This window comes from Bufo bufo, chromosome 1, assembly GCF_905171765.1.
Source record: "Bufo bufo chromosome 1, aBufBuf1.1, whole genome shotgun sequence".
In the NCBI taxonomy this organism is placed as follows: domain Eukaryota; kingdom Metazoa; phylum Chordata; class Amphibia; order Anura; family Bufonidae; genus Bufo; species Bufo bufo.
Window position 1 is genome coordinate 760,996,613 of NC_053389.1, and position 19,533 is coordinate 761,016,145.

A 19,533-nucleotide genomic window follows, 5' to 3' on the forward strand; every position below is an offset into this window, starting at 1 on the left:
GTGATGGGTCTCTGCTGAGTTCCCTGACAGAACACAGTGTAAACCCAGAGCCTGCTAATAGAGAATCATAACACTGTACAGAGAAAGGTGCTGATATTTTTTTTTAAGAAAGACAAAAATGCCCTCAAAGGTGTCCATAGCCTTTAAAGAAGTTCTCCCATATACCCTATGAGGAAATATGGACACCATGGAAGGATGCGAGTTGCTAAAATGAGCAGTACCTGCTTATCTGGAAATGTTTGAGCTGTCTCTTGGAGAGGGGAGCATATTTAGTGGGGAGCAGGTGGAGTATATGCCTCTGGTCCTGGGTGCCCAGGACAGGTTTCAACAAGCCACTCTGCCTTGATCCATTTATTTACAGGGCTAGGGGAGCAAACTGAAGCTTTACCCCCGAGGAAGGAAAGCCTAGATAAGACCTTTTAGCCATGGTACTGTATTATCTAGAAAAGGCATTTTTGAAGAGTTTGAGCCTGGAACATTTCTTTCAGAAGACCATCCCATGCTATCTTTATATCCTAAGAAAGTCACCCCTCTTCATTGAAAAGACCAACCCCTAGAAAAGCAGATTTCTGTATGCCATCCTTATATCCTATAAAAATCACCCCTCTTCATTGAAAAGACCACCCCTCTAGAATACCATTTATTGCTGCAGTTTTTATGGTCATCTCAGAGGTTCCATCATTATAATAAAGACCATCAAAGACAAGTATTCTCATGACAGTCATGTTTTCTTGTTTTACATGAGATAACACTGTGATGTTGACATTTCTGAGATGATATGGAGATTGGGCAGATAATGGGATGGCGGCAGCCTTATGACAGGGTTGGGGTTATTTCCAAGCACAAGAAATCAAGATTAAAATAAGCTTGTCCTAGGTTTGGCTACAGCTCATGTCGAGTGGTAGCTTATAAGATTCACACAAAGATACAGTAAAATGTGGCATACCACAGACCACAGGAGATAATTACCACCATACGTAACCTACTAAACATTTAGAGCAAGACGGCAAGAAAAACATATTCTATTATTGATGTCCATAACCCCAAACTGTGATGGAAATTCAAGGACCCCATTACAAGTAAATGATTTTTTGAAGTTCATGGAAATGGAAAGTATGAACAGTATGAACAGGGGATTCAGCCTCATGCACTTGTGCTTAGTATGTATTTACAGCGTGAAAGCTGCAATACCCTGCATAGCAAATGTTAAAGAAGCACTCCTACAAAATATTTTATTCTAAAACATGTTAGAGAGGTACATGATGTAAACTGTAGTGAAGGTAATCTTCTTACCAGAGACTGTATTTGTGAGTTATAGCCTCCCTTCTGATCCTCAGCTGTGTCATGTGACCAACACTCTGACTTTCCAAATAACACAGCATTTATGTGTGAACAGGAAGCCAGTTTCTCTATGTAATCCTATGGGAGCTTCAATGTCAGTCTCATAGGAATGAATAGAGAAGTAACTGACTTCCTGTCTTGTGTTAGTTGGAGATCAGAATGCAGGTCACATGACACAGCTGAGGATCAGAAGGGAGGTTATAACTCATAAATACAGTCATTGGAAAGAAGATTACATTTACTATAGTTTACATGATGTTAATTTTCTAACAGGTCAGAGAATAAAAAAAATTGTGGGAGTGCTTCTGTAGACTGCCCCTTCAGACAGCTGATCGGTAGGGATGCCAAGAGTTGGAACCTCACCAAACTGAGATTAATGGTCTATCCTAAGGAACAGCCATCAGTATGTCAATGCCAAGAAAAACCATTTAAAGGCTATGTACACCTTTGGAGTCAATTTGTTTTATGATTGCGTGTTACTCATTTTTGGCTAAAGATCATTTTTTCAATTGGCCTTTATTAAAAATATTGAGCTGTTCTGTCACAAAGTGCTACCTGTTTTTCTAGCTGTGAGACTGGTTCTTTCACTTTCACTTTGTACAGGTCCTCTAATATCCCTTTTACTAAGAGATCATAAACACTTATTTAAGCCACATTCTTATCAGTAAGATAAGAGCTGAGCTATAATGAGTGTTTATAAGGTCAGAGAACAGAGATAAGTAGCCCGTCAGCTCGTGGTCTGATGGAAAAGACAGAAAATCCAAAAGGGGGCTACTAGAGCGTCTCAGCTCTGTACAAAAAAAGAGGGCACCATATTTTTTAATAAAGACCAATTTAAAAAAATATTTTTAGCTCAAAATGAGTACAATGCAATAATAATAAAAAATTGCCCCCAAAGGTATACATAGCCTTTAAGTAACCTATGCTTCAGACTAGTGGTCTGCAAACTGTGGCACTTCAGCTGATGCCAAACTAAAACTGCCAACATACCCCAACAACTCTTAAGCCACGTTGGGAGTCAGGAACGTAGCTATAGGTCTAGCAGAGGTAGCAAATACACCCCAGCTCTGGTGCCTGAGAAGGCCGAAAGCCCTCCCACCTCTCGTCGTCACATGGAAGGCAGGGGGCCCTTTTACAGGTTCTGTATTGTAGATAGAAGCTTTAGGTTACATCTCTGCTGGGAGTTATAGTTTGGCAGTAGATGGAGAGCCACAGGTTTTAAGCTATTGCTTCAGACACAGAGCATGTTGCTGGCAAGGATATTGTGACGGCAGCGGCTGGTTGGCTGGGAGGGATCATGTGATTCTACATATACTTTTACAGAACCAGAAAGTACCTTCTTTTGAGCCCCCCTGTTTGGCACTTTGGGAGTTCTTTAGTAAAAGTAATTGCACCTATTAGTATAGTGTAACATACTGAAATCAAGATTTTAATAGGCCGGTCATAGGTGATGGGGTCCCTTTAAATAAAACAGTGCCACCCACTAAATTGATTTGGTGGCTGTGCATGTATAGCACCCACAGAGTTAACTTTCTACATGAGCATTTCCTATACTGTATATGTGTCACATACCTCCTTCATCACCTGGTCCCCCTGGTTAATGAGCTTCCTGATGTGTGATATTATTCTCTGCCGGACCTTCTCCTGCTGCTCGCTGCGGGCATTGGCCTCTGTCACGCAGCTTCTGTATAGGACCTCAGCCTCATGTGCCTGAGATGGAAAGAGACAGTCCAAGTAGTGGCGCGGTAATACACCTAGAAATAGTCAACTAAACACATACATCGCTACAAAAACACATTGTGCCAATGGTATAATAGCTGATGGCTAAGGGTCAGCTGTATATTTATGGGAATACGTTACTTTAATAATCTGCCCATGTTTCCATATGAAATCATTGTCAAAGATGAGCTGTCATCTCTAGGTCTTTTAGTCCCCCTCTGTCTCTTTCCTCCTCTGAATGATCTTCTAAGCTGATTTGTGACCACATGAATCCGGTTATATCAGATGGCTTGGTCTGAAGCTCCACTGCCTCCTCTTCTGAATGGTCTTCTAAACAAGTAATACAATAGTTTAGAAAATCATTCAGGATGAATGTGGCTATAATCAGGTTAGAAGATCATTCAGGTGAGGAGAGAGAAGGACTGGACACTAAGGCTAGTTTCCCACCGTTCCAGCAGGCTGTATTGGCATAGAAAAGCCTGCCAGAGTTCTCCGGATTCGGCATTGCCGGATACTACTGCAATTTCTCTGGATCTGGCATTCCCAGATACTGCCACAATCAGCCAGGCAAAAACTACTGCAAGCAACAGTTCTTGTCCAGCAGATTCCCGCATTCTCTACCGGAACAGCCGTCCAGAAGAACGGGCTGCAGATGTGAAAGTAGTTGTCCAATGGCTAGTTCAACTTCGATGTGCCCATAAATTAGCTTAGAAGATCATTCAGGCGAGAAGAGAGAGGAAATGGAGACTAAAGCCAATTAAGCAGGCCAATTGTGCAAGCGATTGTCAGGAGGAAAGCGTTCCTTCCCGGCAATCACCTGCTCGCTAACGGAGGAGAGCACTGCTATTACATGCAGCGATCTCCTCCGCAGCATAGGGAGGAGCGATTGCTATGCCATCGCTCGTCCCCGTGCTGTCTAGTGGTTTGGCGGGGGCAGATCGTAATTAGACAGCACAATCTGCCCGCCAGCAAACGATGATTTTTAAGCATACTTAAAAACCACAATTACCCAATCATCGAGCATTTGCGCTAAAAACCAGGCTACAGAGCAGAAACATTCCCGTACAATTATAGGAATAGTCTTTTCAGTTTACAAATTCTTGTTCATAGAAGGACATTAAAACATCAAATAACCAATTCCTTCATCTTAAATTAGGACTTTTACAAGAAATGATGAAACTGGATAAAAGAGAAGCTCAGTACTTTGACCAATAACCACATACGACATGTTACAGCCAGGGCCAAATTATTTTGGCTGACTCATCCTCATTTACAGGACCTGAAGCAATCACACCTCTCATATAATAGGCTGGGTGGAATGTTATATAGACATGACACAGCTTGTACCTCAGTTCTTAAAGGGGTTGTCCCACCATAAGAATGTTTACCTATCTACAGCAGTTGGATCTACCCTGAGTCCAATAAATTCACACTAAATAATTTGAATAAGTAGACGTTCCAATAATACTAATAATATCACAGCCTGATGAACGTTAAAATTAAAGAAACAAAACTTTATTAAAAGTCTGTTTAAAAGGGGCAAAAAAAGCCTATATGTCACTGTCTGTGACCATCGGGCAACCAATTTCCAAGCTGCACAGAGAGGGGTAACAAATAACTCCTCTGTACAGTTGAGAGACTGGGCTAGAAACTCAACTTGCTAGCTAGTAGTTGCTATGAAAAAGCAAGTCAGAGTAAAGGGCACGGAAACCAATGTGAATGGACACACGTGTGTGTATTACAGTGGATTGATTGTATGCAGATATGGTTGTGCCACCTAGTGGTTGGGTCGCAGATTGCTGGATACTAGAGATCTCTCTGCCTATACCAAATTGAAGTCTCAAAGGACTAGTAAATCTTAATGCAGTATAGGAGTCCAGGCTAGTCTATATGTGCAGCCTGCGGCCAGTATATAAGTAACAACCATATATCCGCAGCCAGTGATTATGGCTTATTACAGTCACTCATAGCCAGTGTATTTTGGCTCCATCCACACACCTGTAGCCAGTATATTTTGGCTACCATCCATACATCACATACACACTCCAAGGCTATAGGATAGAATACTGCAGCAAGTGCAACCCTGCCTAAAGAGCCGTGTCCAAGTGATTAGCAACAGCTCTACGCGTTTCACCGTGACTTGTAATTGTCACGTATCTTCAGGAGCTATTTAATGACTGTGTCAAGACAATAAGCCGCACTGTGGTGTGCTATGGCTTTGGTGCTGTGATGGCCGCGCGCGGCCGATACAACGCCGAGTTCATATGGCCAAAGCCCCGCCTATCAGGAGGGGTGTGCCAGTAACATCTCCAATCAGAGGTGAGAGGCGGGCTCGATAGCTCCGCCCTCTGACCAGCCGATGCCGTCATGATTCTAACCCTTCCTGGAACATATGACGCTTAGCGCGGTAGAAGGGGGAATGAAGATCGCGGCCCTCATATTGTCACCTGATACCAAGCGTATCCACTGGCAGCGATCCATCGGAATATGTGTTGGCCAGAAAAAGTAGGTACCGATCCCCATCTGATCACATGTGACCGGCGGGGAGGGGCAACCCGATACAACAATAAACTCTGGTAGTGTCACTATAGTATGCAGCTGGCCAGTGTACACAAAGCATATGCCCAGATACATAACTGAGTCACAGTTGAGCATATAGGATATATGACCAACGTACCTATCAATATATACACACATCTGAACACATGAGGTGTATAACCAGTGTACATGAATGCCTATCAATGTATGCACAGCTACATCAGAGGGAAAGGTAGAGAAAAAATGGAAATACGTAGTGTCATGAAGCAGCATATAGGAGATATATAACTCTAATGTAAGATGAAACACATCCTCCTGTAGATGGTGTGGCTACTACATTAGATGAAACTGGCAAATGATATGGCCTCATTTAAACCATGTGGTTGAACTGTCTGCAACTTATAGGTCCACATTGCTTCTTTTCGTAATAGGGGTATGTCGATATCACCTCCACGGATTGATATCTGTACTTGTTCAATCCCCTGTACTTTCAACACACCAGGGTCACCGTCATGCCGAGTCTCTCAACTGTACAGAGGAGTTATTTGTTACCCCTCTCTGTGCAGCTTGGAGATTGGTTGCCTGATGGTCACAGACAGTGACATATAGGCTTTTTTTGCCCCTTTTAAACAGACTTTTAATAAAGTTTTGTTTCTCTACCCTGAGTCCCCCAAGTAAAAGGTGCAAGTTCAATAGTCATGCATATGTGCTGCTATTCCATTCACTTAGCAGACTCAGGAACCCACCGTTCTCATGATTGGTAAGGGGTCCCAGGGTATACACATTCACATGTTCACAGTCCTATGCGCCATATATATATCCGAAAGTATGTGGACACCTGATCATCACACCTATATGAGCTTTCTTTTTTTTTTAGAAATCCCATTCCAGAGCCTGAAGGATTTCCAAAAGATTATAGAGGGTGTCTGTGGGAATTCATGCCTATTCATCTAAAAGAACATTTTCTGAGGTCAGGATAAAAGGTTTTGGTTTGCAGTTGGTGTTCCAATTCATCCCTAAGATGTTTTCTGACATTAAGGTCAGGACCTTGTGCAGCCCCTTAAAAGGGGTTGTCTGGGTTCAGAGCTGAACCCGGACATACCCATATTTTCACCCAGGCAGCCCCCCTGATGTTAGCATCGGAGCATCCGCGGTCCTTTGCCCTGCGCTAGATCGCGCAGGGCAAGGTCTCTTTTGTTTACAATAAGTGTGTTCGGTGACGTCACTGGCTCTGATGGGTGTGTTCGTGACGTTTTACTGGCTAGGGCAGCGCTAAAGCACGCCCATCAGTGCCGGTGACGTCACCGGGCTTTGTTTCAGCCCCATAGAGAGCCCAGTACGTCACCGGATCTCCAAAAAATGCTTATGCCCTGCGCGATTTAGCGCAGGGCAAAGGAGAGCATCAGAGCATGAACTGCTCCAATGCTCAAGTCAGGGGGCTGCCTGGGTGAAAATGGAGGTATGTCCGGGTTCAGCTCTGAACCCGGACAACCCCTTTAAGTTACTCCACATCAAGCTCATCAGCACAGTCATTCTGGAACAGAAAAGGGTCTTACCCAAATTTTTCCCACAAAGTTAGAGGCATACAATTGTGTAAAATGTCTTGGTATGCTGAAGCACTAACATTATAAATGGCTAAACCCTAAAACCAGTCCCATACTCTTATCCTTTACCATATTTTACACTAGGCAATATGCATTCAGGAACATGGGGGGTCATTTACTAACCAGATTTACGCCCTATATTAGGTGTATTTCTGGCGTAGATTGCGGCGAAAATGTCCTTTGCGCCGCAATCGCAACTATTCCCTGCTCACGCCAGGTCTAAAAAACTCGGCATGGCGTGGGTGAGGAAGAGGATGGGCAGCAGGCCCGTCTCATTCTTCATTTTCTACGCCTGGTTTAGACATAGAAAATGGTCTAAATGTAACACAGCAAGGAAGCTATCTTACATTTAGAATCGGCGGTGGATACACCAAAGTTATGTAGAGACCGGTGCCTCTACATAATGTCTGCAGATCCACTGCCAGCGAAGGGGATATTAAGATCGGCATCTAAAACGCCGGTCTTAATAAGTGACCCCCATAATGTTCTCCAGACATCTCAGTTTTTCCTTTAAAGGCTGAGATACTGTTACTCCTAGACACTTCCAATTCACAATAGCAGTACTTACATTTGACTGTGATCTAACAAATCAAAAATATCAAGTTGACTTAAAGCAAAGGTAACATCCATTGATTGGGGCGTGTATAATTGAGCTCTTCACTACAGCCCATACTACTGCCAAAGTTTGACTATTAGGATTACATGGTTGTGCACTTGATTTTAAGGACCTCTTTGCAACTGTGTCTGAAACACTAGAACACCATAATCAGGAGGGTGTCCACATACATTTGGTCGTATAGTATATCTGTGCACACATAGGACAGCTGTATTCTCATCATATCTTCCACCAAGCCTTTCTATACTTTGGGCCTCACCTTGATCTGAGCATCTTCACGGGACCTTCTACGCTTCTCCAGAAGTTTGTTTGCACTTCCAGGGTAGGTTCCTGTGCTCTGCTCTTCTTCTATCTTGGCACTCAGTTGCTTGGCCTTCTCATGGTCTTCACATCGTTGTACATACTGTTGACGGGCCTTACGTAATGAGCTCAGAGAATCTAACTGTGGTGGGACAGAAAAATGTGTCATAATAGGACTTATTAACGTTTACATGGTGAACATGCATAATTAGGACATCTTTGGTGGTCTTAAATGAAAGGTACTTGTCATATGGTGGCCTTGTTTTGTTCCGGCTCTATGTAAAACATACAGTAAGTGGCTTTGTGGTTTGAAGAACAATAATTAGATGCTCTTATAATATCTCAGGTGTTACTATTTCCAATGTTGTAATTTCTGATGTTGCATGTTGAAAAACCACCTTGATAAGCAGAGAGGTTTCTGGCTTTAGGACTCGTGTTATATATAGTAAAAGACAGCTTAAAGGGGGTTGTCCAGTTTAGAAAATCAATTTTTATAGACACTGTTAGAGAATTCTGAGGTAATAGAGGGGGTCCTTTCTTCAGGAATCTCATCTCGGCTAGAGTATAGATTAGTTACAAAGAGCATCTCTTGTTCTGGAGGACCTGTCCTGTCCTGTATTACACGGACAACCCATTCATTTGAATTGACTTTGTGTAATGTCTAATATTCCCTGTGGGGGCGCTGTAGGGAAAATAAACGCTTACTGCAGATAACAGAAGGGGGACACTATGAGATCTGCTTATAGTCAAGAAACCCTTCTAACAAGGTAGAGAACACCTTTAAACTAGTTACAGAGATATGTTCATGGTTTGTTGCTCCTAGTACAAGAAGGTCTTTCAGATCTCCAGTCAATGGAGCTAGTAAATCTCTGGCAATTAGTCAAGAAGCCAAGAAGTAAACAGCTGTGTCTGGGGACATAAGACTGTAACCCGTTCCTTTCTGAATGAGCCACTTAAGGGGACAGTTTAATGGGTGGCCTTAGTATAAGATGTCTATGATGGATATGTTAATACATCTCAAATGTGAACTATGATGGAAGGAATAGATGTATATCAAGAAGGACAATAGAAGAACCCAAAATAGAATGCTACTTTACTTACAATGCAGCAAGTTGGTACTTTTTGCCTCACTTCCCTTGTACAGATAATGAGTTACATGATGGTTTCTTCTCCATTCATGGATGAAGCTGAACATAGAAATTCTGCTGGTTTCCTCTTACCAGACAGAAGTACATTGTGGAAGCTCAGATGACAGTAACATATTATGATATTGTTTCGAGCTAAATCTCTGTCAGTTTCCAAGGACAACAGGCTGAATTTTGAGAATAGCTATGAATGACGCTTTGTAGAAAACAACATAATAAAACTCAAATTTGATGCAAGAACATTACGGTAGAACAATGTGCAAAGCTCCTGAAAGTTTTACCTAGAATTAAACTATGACATGTTGTTGGAGTGGAATTGCTTGCTAAAGCTTTTTACAGAGGTTCAGGTTTGGCCTTAATTTTGGGGTTCAGAAGCACCTGAATAAGTACAAAGTGTGCAAACATTTGGAAACAAAGGCTTACAATGTCACGGTCAAGACAAGGTCACTCACCATTCTTTTCTGTTCTCTGAGCCATTGCTCCCTAAACTCTTTTCTCCACTTCTCAATCTCTGTCTTCTTTGCTAATAATGGCTGGAACACAGACCAGATATTATTACATGTAGAAAATGTTATTTTTCTGTTTTCGGTTAGGCATAGCTGAAAATGGAGCTCAACTCTATGGGCTGAAATATGGCCCTGTGCAGCTACGGTATGAGTTGTATGGGGTCATAATGCGCCATCTGGGGGGTATTACTGTACCTCTGTATGACTCTAGTTTCAAATAGAAGTACACAAAGGTTTTTCTGTTGATTTTATATGACATAGTAGAGATGAGTGAATCGATTTGTACAAATTGATTCATTTATCAGTGTTCTTAAAGTGGTTGTGCAAGAATGGGTGGTGGGGTTAAAGGAAAGATTAGTTACCTGCTTCCCGGCACCAGCTCCCTGCTCCTTCTCCTGCAGGTTTGTGATGTCCCGCTGGGTTCCAGTGATGTCAACATCCGGTTTCACATCGCCACACCAATCACAGGCTGTGGTGGTATCAGGTCCCCCCTTGCATCATGACAAATGGTCACATGGTCGCAAGGGGAATCTGACATTGCAGCGGCCTGTGATTGGCTGTGGCGATGTCAAACCAGATGTTGACATCGTTGGAGCTCAGAGGAGCATGGCAGACCGGGAGAAGAAGGAGCGGGGAGCTGGCGCCAGAAAGCATGTAAGTAATCTTCCCTTTGCAGGTCCTGCAGAATGGGAGGGGAGGTGCCAAAATCAGCAAATTTTTGCACAAACCCTTTAAGCAGCGAGGGGCTGCCGCTGCTTCTCAAGAGGTTTCCCCCTCCTGTTTGATTGACAGGGCCAGACATCTTACCTGGCCTTGTCAATCTCTTGCCTGTGCCTCTGCTCCAAGTAGTGGCACAAGCGCAGAGGCTCTGCAGCAAATGTTGCATGGGCCTCTGCACCTCCGGCCCTGACAATAAAGAGTGAGGGGGAGTCTCTTGAGCAGCAGGGACAGCCGCTCACTGCTCAAGGACTCTGATGAACAAATCGATTTGCTCATCTCTACAAATAAGAATGTCCATCGAATGCAGTATAATGCATCCTTCATTAGAAGTATTGCTTCTAATAGAGAAAACTTCTATAACATATACTTCATATACTCTATGAAGTGCTTATGTCTTTTTACTATGGAGTATTTGTCATAGCTATTTTGTATATTATAGTAAAGAGAAGCCAAGTGGTAAAATCATCAGCTACTCACTTGACAATACTTCTTCATCTGTAACAGGGCCGCGGTTTCAAGGGCTGAGTTTCCAGTATGGGCTTCATGGTCCAATAGAAGGAGGTAGACATCTTGTAGCGGCATGCATGTCTGTCATTGTCCAAAAACATAGTGACCACATGGAAACATGGTTTAGGTATCCAAACACTGCCCAAGTTAAACACTGATATGTATGTATGGACACGGTTCTGCACATGTTGTTCTTTTCCAAAATGTATCTGTGTCACTCATATTCCAAAAATATTTATTTATTAAAAGCAACAGTTTTGCCCTAGTGAAAGGTGACTCATCTGAGAAGACAGTCTTTCCATACCCATAGTGAACTTGAGCATCAAAAAAGTGGCCTGGTCTACTGCATTGTCCTACATATACATTTTTCAGATAATCGCGAGTTAACACTATATTTCTTTAACCATTCTTTGGTAGAACAACTTGTGTGCTTAGGGTCGTTATCATGCTGTATGACCAAGGTGGTGCACTTTTTAGTTTGGGTTCTGCAGCAGGGAATATGTTGAGGCCGGGTCACATAATTATTGGGTGCTGCGAAACAGGCAACCACACTGGCATGGTAACATCATACAGATGCTGGATATCCTCCTGTGGTCATTTTAAGCTCTTACAACTTGGACCAGTAGTTCAGTCAAGGTGGTTTTTGGATGCTGTGCATGGGACATCCGTCACTTCAGACATTCTCAATGGGGAAGAGATCTGGTGATGGAGCTGGCTGGATACCCGGAAGAGCATGTTGTGTGGAGCAGGCAGTGTGTAAATGGGCATAATCTTGTTGGAACACTACATCTCCTAACTGAGTCAAAATAGGTATGTCCTGAACATACAGAAGGCTGGTCAAAGTTATCTTCACAAATACTGAAAGGGAATGGCTATGGTAGCCAGGGGCGGATTGGGAACTAAAAGTGGCCCTGGAAGAAAATAAATCGTAAACGTGGCCCCATGTTGTTGGTAGGTCCAAACTGACAGAGGAGGGGGCTACATATTTAGGCAGGGCCAACAGAAGAAGGCAGGGCCAGCAATTGTTTAGCTGTCCTGAGGACATAGATACTATTGAATTCAGGAGAACACCTTCAGCTGCTGGCCAGGTGCATAGGAGAGAATCAGATCATTATGGACCTGGTGGTGGCCGTGAGGAGGGCTTGGGTGGCCCTCCTAGGGATCGGCCCACTGGGAAATTTCCCTGTAGGGTCTATGGCCAATCCGCTCCTGATGGTATCTAAAGGCACCCCACACCCGATGTTGGTCCTGTGTGTCTGTCTCCGCACTATGCATGATGGCAGTAGTCTCTCTCCTGCCCTGCTGCAGACTCTGATGCAATCATCATAAGCTCCAAGGTGGAGCCTGCTTTCATCACTTAACACTACTGTTTGCCATTGAAGGCCGCATCAGAGTTCACAGGAGACCTGGAAAGCGCCTACTGCCATCATGCATGGTGCAGAGACACACAGGACCAAGAAACGCCAAATCTCTCCCCCATAGACAAAGTCTGAGATTGGATGGGACAACAGATTTCCCATGCACTTTGTCTGAACTATGTGTCCAAGTTGAAAGAGCTTGGAAGGACATACCACAGGAGGATATCCAGGATCTGTATGACCTTTACCATACTAGAGTGGCCTCCTGTATAGCAACAAGGGGAGATGCCAGTTTTAATGTGACCCTGCCTCAACTATACACTGCTGCAAAATCTAAAATAAAGGGGGCACCACCTTGGTTGTGTGACCATTGACCAAGCACCACCAGCAGGTTATACTTTGTCAATCTCAGCTCAATCGCATTAAAGGGGTTTTTCGAGATTTTAATACTGATGACCTATCCTCAGGATAGCTCATCAGTATCTGATCGGTGGGAGTCTGACACGCGGGATCACTGACCATCAGCTGTTTGAGAAGGCACCGGCACTCCTGTCAGTGCCGAGGCGTTTGCACAGCTTACTCTAGGCCAGTGACAACACATTCATCTGTCCCATGGTCTAGGAACAGCGTGATACCAAGCGCAACTGCTATACAATGTACGGTGCTGTGCTTGGTGAGCTGAGAGAAGGCAGGAGTGCTGGGGCCTTCTCAAACATCTGATCAGCAGTGGACCCCCACTGATCAGATGCAGATGACCTATTCAGAGGATGGTTCATCAGTATTAAAATCTCAGAAAACCCTTTTAAGTTTTGTAGGTGTCATTTTTTCATATTCCAGTGATGTATTTTCGGGCCCACAGCTTCATTACAGAACTATGTGTCTCCAGGGTTAGAGACTGCAAACAAATCATATAAGGTCTGGTTTTGGTGCCATCGTTTTGCCTGACAGTGGAAGAGGACACGTGGAAGATGGCATAACATAAATGCATGATCATACATCACACAGGACTTGTAGGTGGTCTGTAATATATGAGACACAAAGCTGTGCACAGGAACTGTATATAAAATACAAATACAAATATAAAGCATGCCTAGACTCTGCTACCTTTTTTTTCCCCCAGAAGCACTCCCACAGCAATTTTTATTCTCTGACCTGTTAGAAAGTTACATGATGTAATCTGTAGTGAAGATAATCTTCTCACCAGTGACTGTATTTGTGAGTTATAACCTCCCTTCTGATCCTCAGCTGTGTCATGTGACCAACACTCTGACTTTCCACATAACACAGCATGTGGACAGGGGGCCAGTTTCTCTATGTATTCAAATAGCAGCCTCAATGTCAGTCTCATAGGAATGAATAGAGAAGTAACCGACTTCCTGTCCTGTGTCAGTTGGAGATCAGAGTGCTGGTCACATGACACAGCTGAGGATCAGAAGGGAGGTTATAACTCACAAATACAGTCACTGGTAAGAAGATTACCTTCACTACAGATAACATCATACACATTTCTAACAGGTCAGAGAATACATTTTTGCAGTAGTGCTACTTTAACTGCTTTTGCAACTAAATTCTGCAACATATACGCAACATGTGAACCTGGCTTAACACTTCCCGTTACCCACTGGACTTTAATGCAGAAACATACCTGTTGGTTAAGGCTGCTCCTAGTAGACTCACACAGTCGGATGGTGTTCTTAGCAAATTCAGACTCTATAAAAAAAGAAGAATCACTTAATTTTTTTAGAAAAATATCTTACAATTCACAAGTACTTTATAAAACTGATGACTTCACTCCAATGTCTTATGGGGCCTGTGGTTAAAGTGATGCTCCAGCATTAGGCCTAGTTCACATTCCAGTGATTTTATTAATGATTTTCATCATGAGAAAATGGGGTTTATGGGGGTCATTTATGAAGACTGGTGTTTTAGACGCCGGTCTTAAAGGGGTAATCCCATCACATACAATGGGTACATATCACTGGGATATGCCCCCATTGTCTAATAGGTGCAGGTCTCACCTCTGGGACCCGCACCTACAATGAGAACGGAGCGGGGAGAGCTGTGGCTGGAGGACCCCGGATTTCTCGGGGTCCATCCACCACCAAGCGCTGCTCCCAAAGAAGTGAATGGGAGCACACAGAGCACGCGCGGCCCCCGCTCCCATTCATTTCTAAGGGGCAGACGGAAATTTGCGGTGGCCCCATAGAAATGAATGGAGGGCAGCTGCGCATGCGCAGTGCGCCCTCCATTCATTTCCCTGCTCCGTTCTCATTGTAGGTGTGGGTATCCAGAATGATTTTATTGAATAACTCACTGGCTGGACTACATTTTTAGTTACATACAATTACAAAAGTATTTAGATCCAGGTGTATTGCCTACAATACCACCAATGGTCCTAGAAGATATTCTTTCCTATCTGGGCAATTTATACATATAGTGGTTTTAGATCTAGTAATGGTCTCTGATAAAATTCCAACGACAAATGTTCTGTTAGTTTTATACCAGGTTATACATGTAAAATATGTGATAATCCAGCAGGATGACGGATTGACAGATTTTGGGTATACTGAACATCATCCAATAATTTCTGCAGTTGGATCACTTATACGTACCATAGCTGAGTTTCTTCTCAATGTATGCCAGGATTTCCCGAACGTATTTACACCAGCGTTTGGCGTAGTTCAGAGCATACTCTACTCCTCCCTCATTACTTATGAGAATTTCATCTGCTTCAGCTGCAAAAAGAGACAAATACAGCTTCAATTAGACGGTAGGTCAAGTCCAGTACTGATAGTGGGAGTTTAACTCCTTGAATGGAGTTGTCCAGGATTTTTTTTCAAATCCCCTCCAAGTGGCACCTGTAAAGAGATCTAATCCCCACTTGTCTGTCCCAGCTCTGTGGCTCCTGGGCTCTGTTCACCAGACTTCCCGTCCCTGCCTTCCAACTTCTAAGAAGATGGGGTCATGTGCCCTGCTGCAGCCAATAATTGGTCTCAGTGGGTACACGTCATATGTCAAACCAGATGTTGACTTGGCAAAACTGGAGTGCTGCAGTGTTGTCAAGGGAGTGAAGGAGCCAGAACCCACTGGTGGGGAGGAGGTAAGTATGTTTTTCCCAGAGGTCTGGCCACGGGGTAGGTGGGTGGCCAAAAGGCCTCTGTAGGTGAACAATCGCATTAAGCATAGAAGGCTTCAATTTGAAGCTTCTGGGCCCCAGTGCAAAACCTATAACAGCCTTTGACCCTTTCTACAGCCAGGTGCCTAGGGATGACTGCTAACCTTTGCACCCCCATAATTCTGTCAATTTTGGCTTCAAAAGCCAAGAAAAAAAAATATTCTCGTCGGCATTTTCCTCATCCTCACATTAGATCAGCTAGAATTTCTTACATTTTTTAGGCTGTACACTATAGCTATACGAGGCCTTGATTTTTGTAGCACAGGTTTGTTGCAGGATCAGGATTGGATCTGATGGTCAGTTAGCATGGAGCTTCGCTACATTCTGACTGACCATCAGATCCAATCCTGATCGAGTTTTTAGTAATCGATTAAAAGGCTCATGATGTAATGGTTACCTTTAGAAAGTAGATACTATTTGCATTAGTGATGGAGGTCTTGGCCAAGATAAATGTACTTGTGTATTGAGACTGAAGAAGGTTAGGTGGACATGTTTATGGTCATGTTCAATCCTTGGTGTTGGGGTAGGTGATAAAAGAAGGGGCCCATTTTAGTTTTATGGTTCATATGTCTCTTTGGAGAGGAAAATGGAGATGGGTACTAAAATTGGAGAGGGCTGATAGACAACCCAAGGGAACAAATTATAATTTTCACTCTGTTCCATCAGAGAGCTCAGCTGACGGGCTCCTTATCTCATTATAGCTCAATTCTTATCTTATTGATAAGAATGTGGCTTAAATAAGTGTTTATGACCTTTTAGTAATTTAGAGATAAGGGTTATTAGATGACCAGCACAAAGTGATAGTAGCATTCACACAGCTATACAGTTAACCGTTTGTGACTATTTTTAATAATGACCAATTGAAAAAATGATTTTTAGCCCAAAATGAGTAAAATGCAATCATAAAAAATTGCCCCTGAAGGTGTACATAGCCTTTCAAATAAAAAAAACTAACTTTCTTATAAGAGTAAATTCAATTGTTAGAATATATACAGTATGATGTATACTGTGCTGAACTAAAATTTATTATTGCATTCTGTGTTGTAAACTATCCACTATCCTTAGTGTACTTTGCTGCCATCCAAGGGCCATTGTTTTATTAGGTTTTATGAAGTTATCTACTCAATTGTATTATGCCTTTAATCCTGTAACTCCTCCTCCTCTGTGAGCTCACATCCTGTGTCCTCTAGTCTTTTCCTGTTCGTCAGACATGCCTCACAATGCTGGAGAGAGGATTTTCGTCTGGCCTCTATCATCATTTCTTAAGGTACATTTAATAAATTACCTAAAGGCATATCCATGGTATCTCCCTCACTAGAATTCTACATGCAACTGGTGTCGCTAGGGTAATGATTATAGCGAGTTCATTGTCGTTCATTACTTGTACAAGAGATTGCCACTCACACTCATTAGAGACTTCTCTCATGTACATCAGTAGCAGAATATGTACAATTTACGTTTTTATGTTTTTTTATTAAATAAAAATGATTTCTTTAAAAGGCATGATTTTTTTTTTTTATCATTTCAAAAGTCCCATTGGGAAACTTTTACAAGAACATATAAACTATGTACACATTGTGTTTGGCCGAATACAATCCAAAGACACCAGTCCTACAATGGCCACCATGTCACTCAGAAAGTCCACTTCTTGATGTTCTAAGGTTGTGATAATTTTTCGAGAAGACTTATTCGTATAAATATTGCTAAAGGTTACATCTTTCCTAACTGAATTACTTATTATATATGAGGGTAGTCAGGACATAGGATATGAAGTGAGCTACGATAGAGCCGATCAATAAAGACCTGCACAGGAAGGAATATCGAGGAGACCATGTAAATATTCTGTAAGCTTCGTACAGATAACACTGAAAAGACAAGCTAAAGGTGGTACTTACTAGATAAGGGAGTCCCATCCCGGTCATTTGTTGTACGATTTATTTCCAAAGGAGTACTGATCTATTAGAGAATAAAATATTACCATTGATAAGATAAATGTCACACCCTCAAAGTAGTCTTTACTTGTAAAACACTATATCCAGAAGAGCTGATGTAATATGTGGATGTCCTAGGTAATCACTAATAAGTAGCCAATACATGAACTTGATCACTCAGACCAGTGGTGTACATGGAAAACAGGAGGTCCCACAGGAAAGATCAGAATGCAGTCCTAACTCATTGCGGTGCTGGGTTTTGCCACCCAAGGATAGAAGAGTCTGGTGTTTCCCTTGTTTGCTAACAATTTAGTTCCTCTGTGGAGGAGAGTGCTGCATAGGTTCTTACCACGAAGTGGCCTAGAGGATAGGACTAACCCCTCTCCAAGGGTCCTATAGCAGCTGCATGGTCTGTGTCTGTATGGTATACATGCCTTTGTTTCAGAAAGACTGTATTCACATCAGTTAGTATGAAGCTTCAGAAAATTTCCGTAGTGCAACACACATAACCTGTGGTGAAGATTATAAAGCCGACTCATGTCAACAGGGGCGTAGCTAAAGGGGAAGCGGCTGTTTGGGGCCCAGCCTCAAAAGGGGCCCACCCAGGAGGAGGACTAAAAGGTTTTATTGTCAGGACCCACTGACAATAAACTGACTTTGTATACAGTAACAATATATACAGTGACATACTGTATATATGTGTAGGAAATGGACGGAGCTACTGCCGGGACTGGTCTGAGAGAACGGTCTTGACTAGGGAAAAGAGTGGAGGTCTTTCGGTTTGCATCAACATCATTTAACATAATTATTTATGAGGGTCGTTGTAATTTTGTAATGTATTTTACCTTTATTGCTACTATGTCCTGTTCTGGGCTGTGGTCACATGCCGGGACTGGTCTGAGAGAACAGCTCTTTCTTAAAGGGGTTCTGCAGTTTTTTTTAAACTGATGATCTATCCTCTTGATAGATCATCAGCATCTGATCGGCGGGGACCGACACATGGGACCCCTGCCGATCAGCTGTTTGAGAAGGCAGTGGCACTGGCAGTAGTGCCACGGCCTATTCGCTGTTTACCACAGGCCCAGTGACATCACGACTAGTATCCAATGGCCTGGGCAGAGCTAAGCTCCATTCAAGTAACCAGAGCTTAGCCCCACCCAGGCCATTGATATTACTAGTCGTGACGTCACTGGGCCTGCGGTAAACAGCGAGAAGGGCGCGGCACTACTGCCAGCGCCGTTGCCTTCTCAAACAGCTGATCGGCGGAAATCCCAGGTGTCGGACCCCCGCCGGTCAGATGCTGATGATCTATCCAGAGGATAGATCATCAGTTTGAAAAAACTGCAGAACCCCTTTAATCCCTGTGTGAGCGGGGCAGTGATAGATAAACTAACTAGGTGGGCATTATCAGGGGTGGGGCTGGAGCTGTGGCAGAGAAAGGAGAAGTGCATCATGGGTTTGGTTGGATACAGAAACAGGAAGTGCTACATACAAGATGTAAACAATCCAGAGTGATTGGTTTACATGATGAAAATGGGTCAGGAGAGTGCAAATTTAAAAAAGAACAAGCATAGGGAAGATGCACATGAGGTGAGCAACTACATCAGATTTGATAAAAACCATAGTAATCCTGGAAAACCCTTTTAAAGTTTATTCATATGAAAACACAACAGAGAGTGTACAGTTTACATTTACTAGTTTAGTACTTCTCAGTGGTCATTTAGTGGTGATTACCCTTGGACATCTGAAAGCTAAATAAGATTTATTAGAGAAGTGTGAGATGGGTTCAACCTACTCTGATCTCTTCTCAACATTTGGACTTGGATTTATACTCTTTTTATGACATTTTGTCTGAAAGATTCTTTACCTGTGACACAGATACCTGTACATAATGTCCGTGTTCTAAACATTTTTACATTATTACCTCACAAACAACCAACGCCCCTACGACAGTGCCGGCTAAAGTGACCTCTTTAAAGTACCATCCTACCATTAGGTGTTCATTAAAAATAGCACAGACCCAGTGGCGTAACTAGGACTGGCCGGGCCCCGCAGTAAATTTTTAAACACCCC

At 42.9% G+C, this 19,533-nt stretch overlaps 1 protein-coding gene across 4 annotated transcripts in view; it reads right to left on the reverse strand.

The window, feature by feature from the left end:
- LOC120986208 (GEM interacting protein) overlaps window positions 1-19,533 on the reverse strand; it is a 79,103-nt gene that overhangs the window by 16,250 nt on the left and 43,320 nt on the right. For all 4 annotated transcript variants that reach the window (XM_040414632.1, XM_040414631.1, XM_040414629.1 and 1 more), the window contains 7 exons: window positions 17,425-17,485; window positions 14,967-15,089; window positions 14,000-14,064; window positions 10,967-11,077; window positions 9,716-9,796; window positions 8,078-8,260; window positions 2,914-3,051 (listed from right to left, as the gene is read on the reverse strand). In XM_040414632.1, the coding sequence (XP_040270566.1) occupies window positions 2,914-3,051; window positions 8,078-8,260; window positions 9,716-9,796; window positions 10,967-11,077; window positions 14,000-14,064; window positions 14,967-15,089; window positions 17,425-17,485 (762 nt within the window). The remainder of the gene's footprint in view (window positions 1-2,913; window positions 3,052-8,077; window positions 8,261-9,715; window positions 9,797-10,966; window positions 11,078-13,999; window positions 14,065-14,966; window positions 15,090-17,424; window positions 17,486-19,533) is intronic.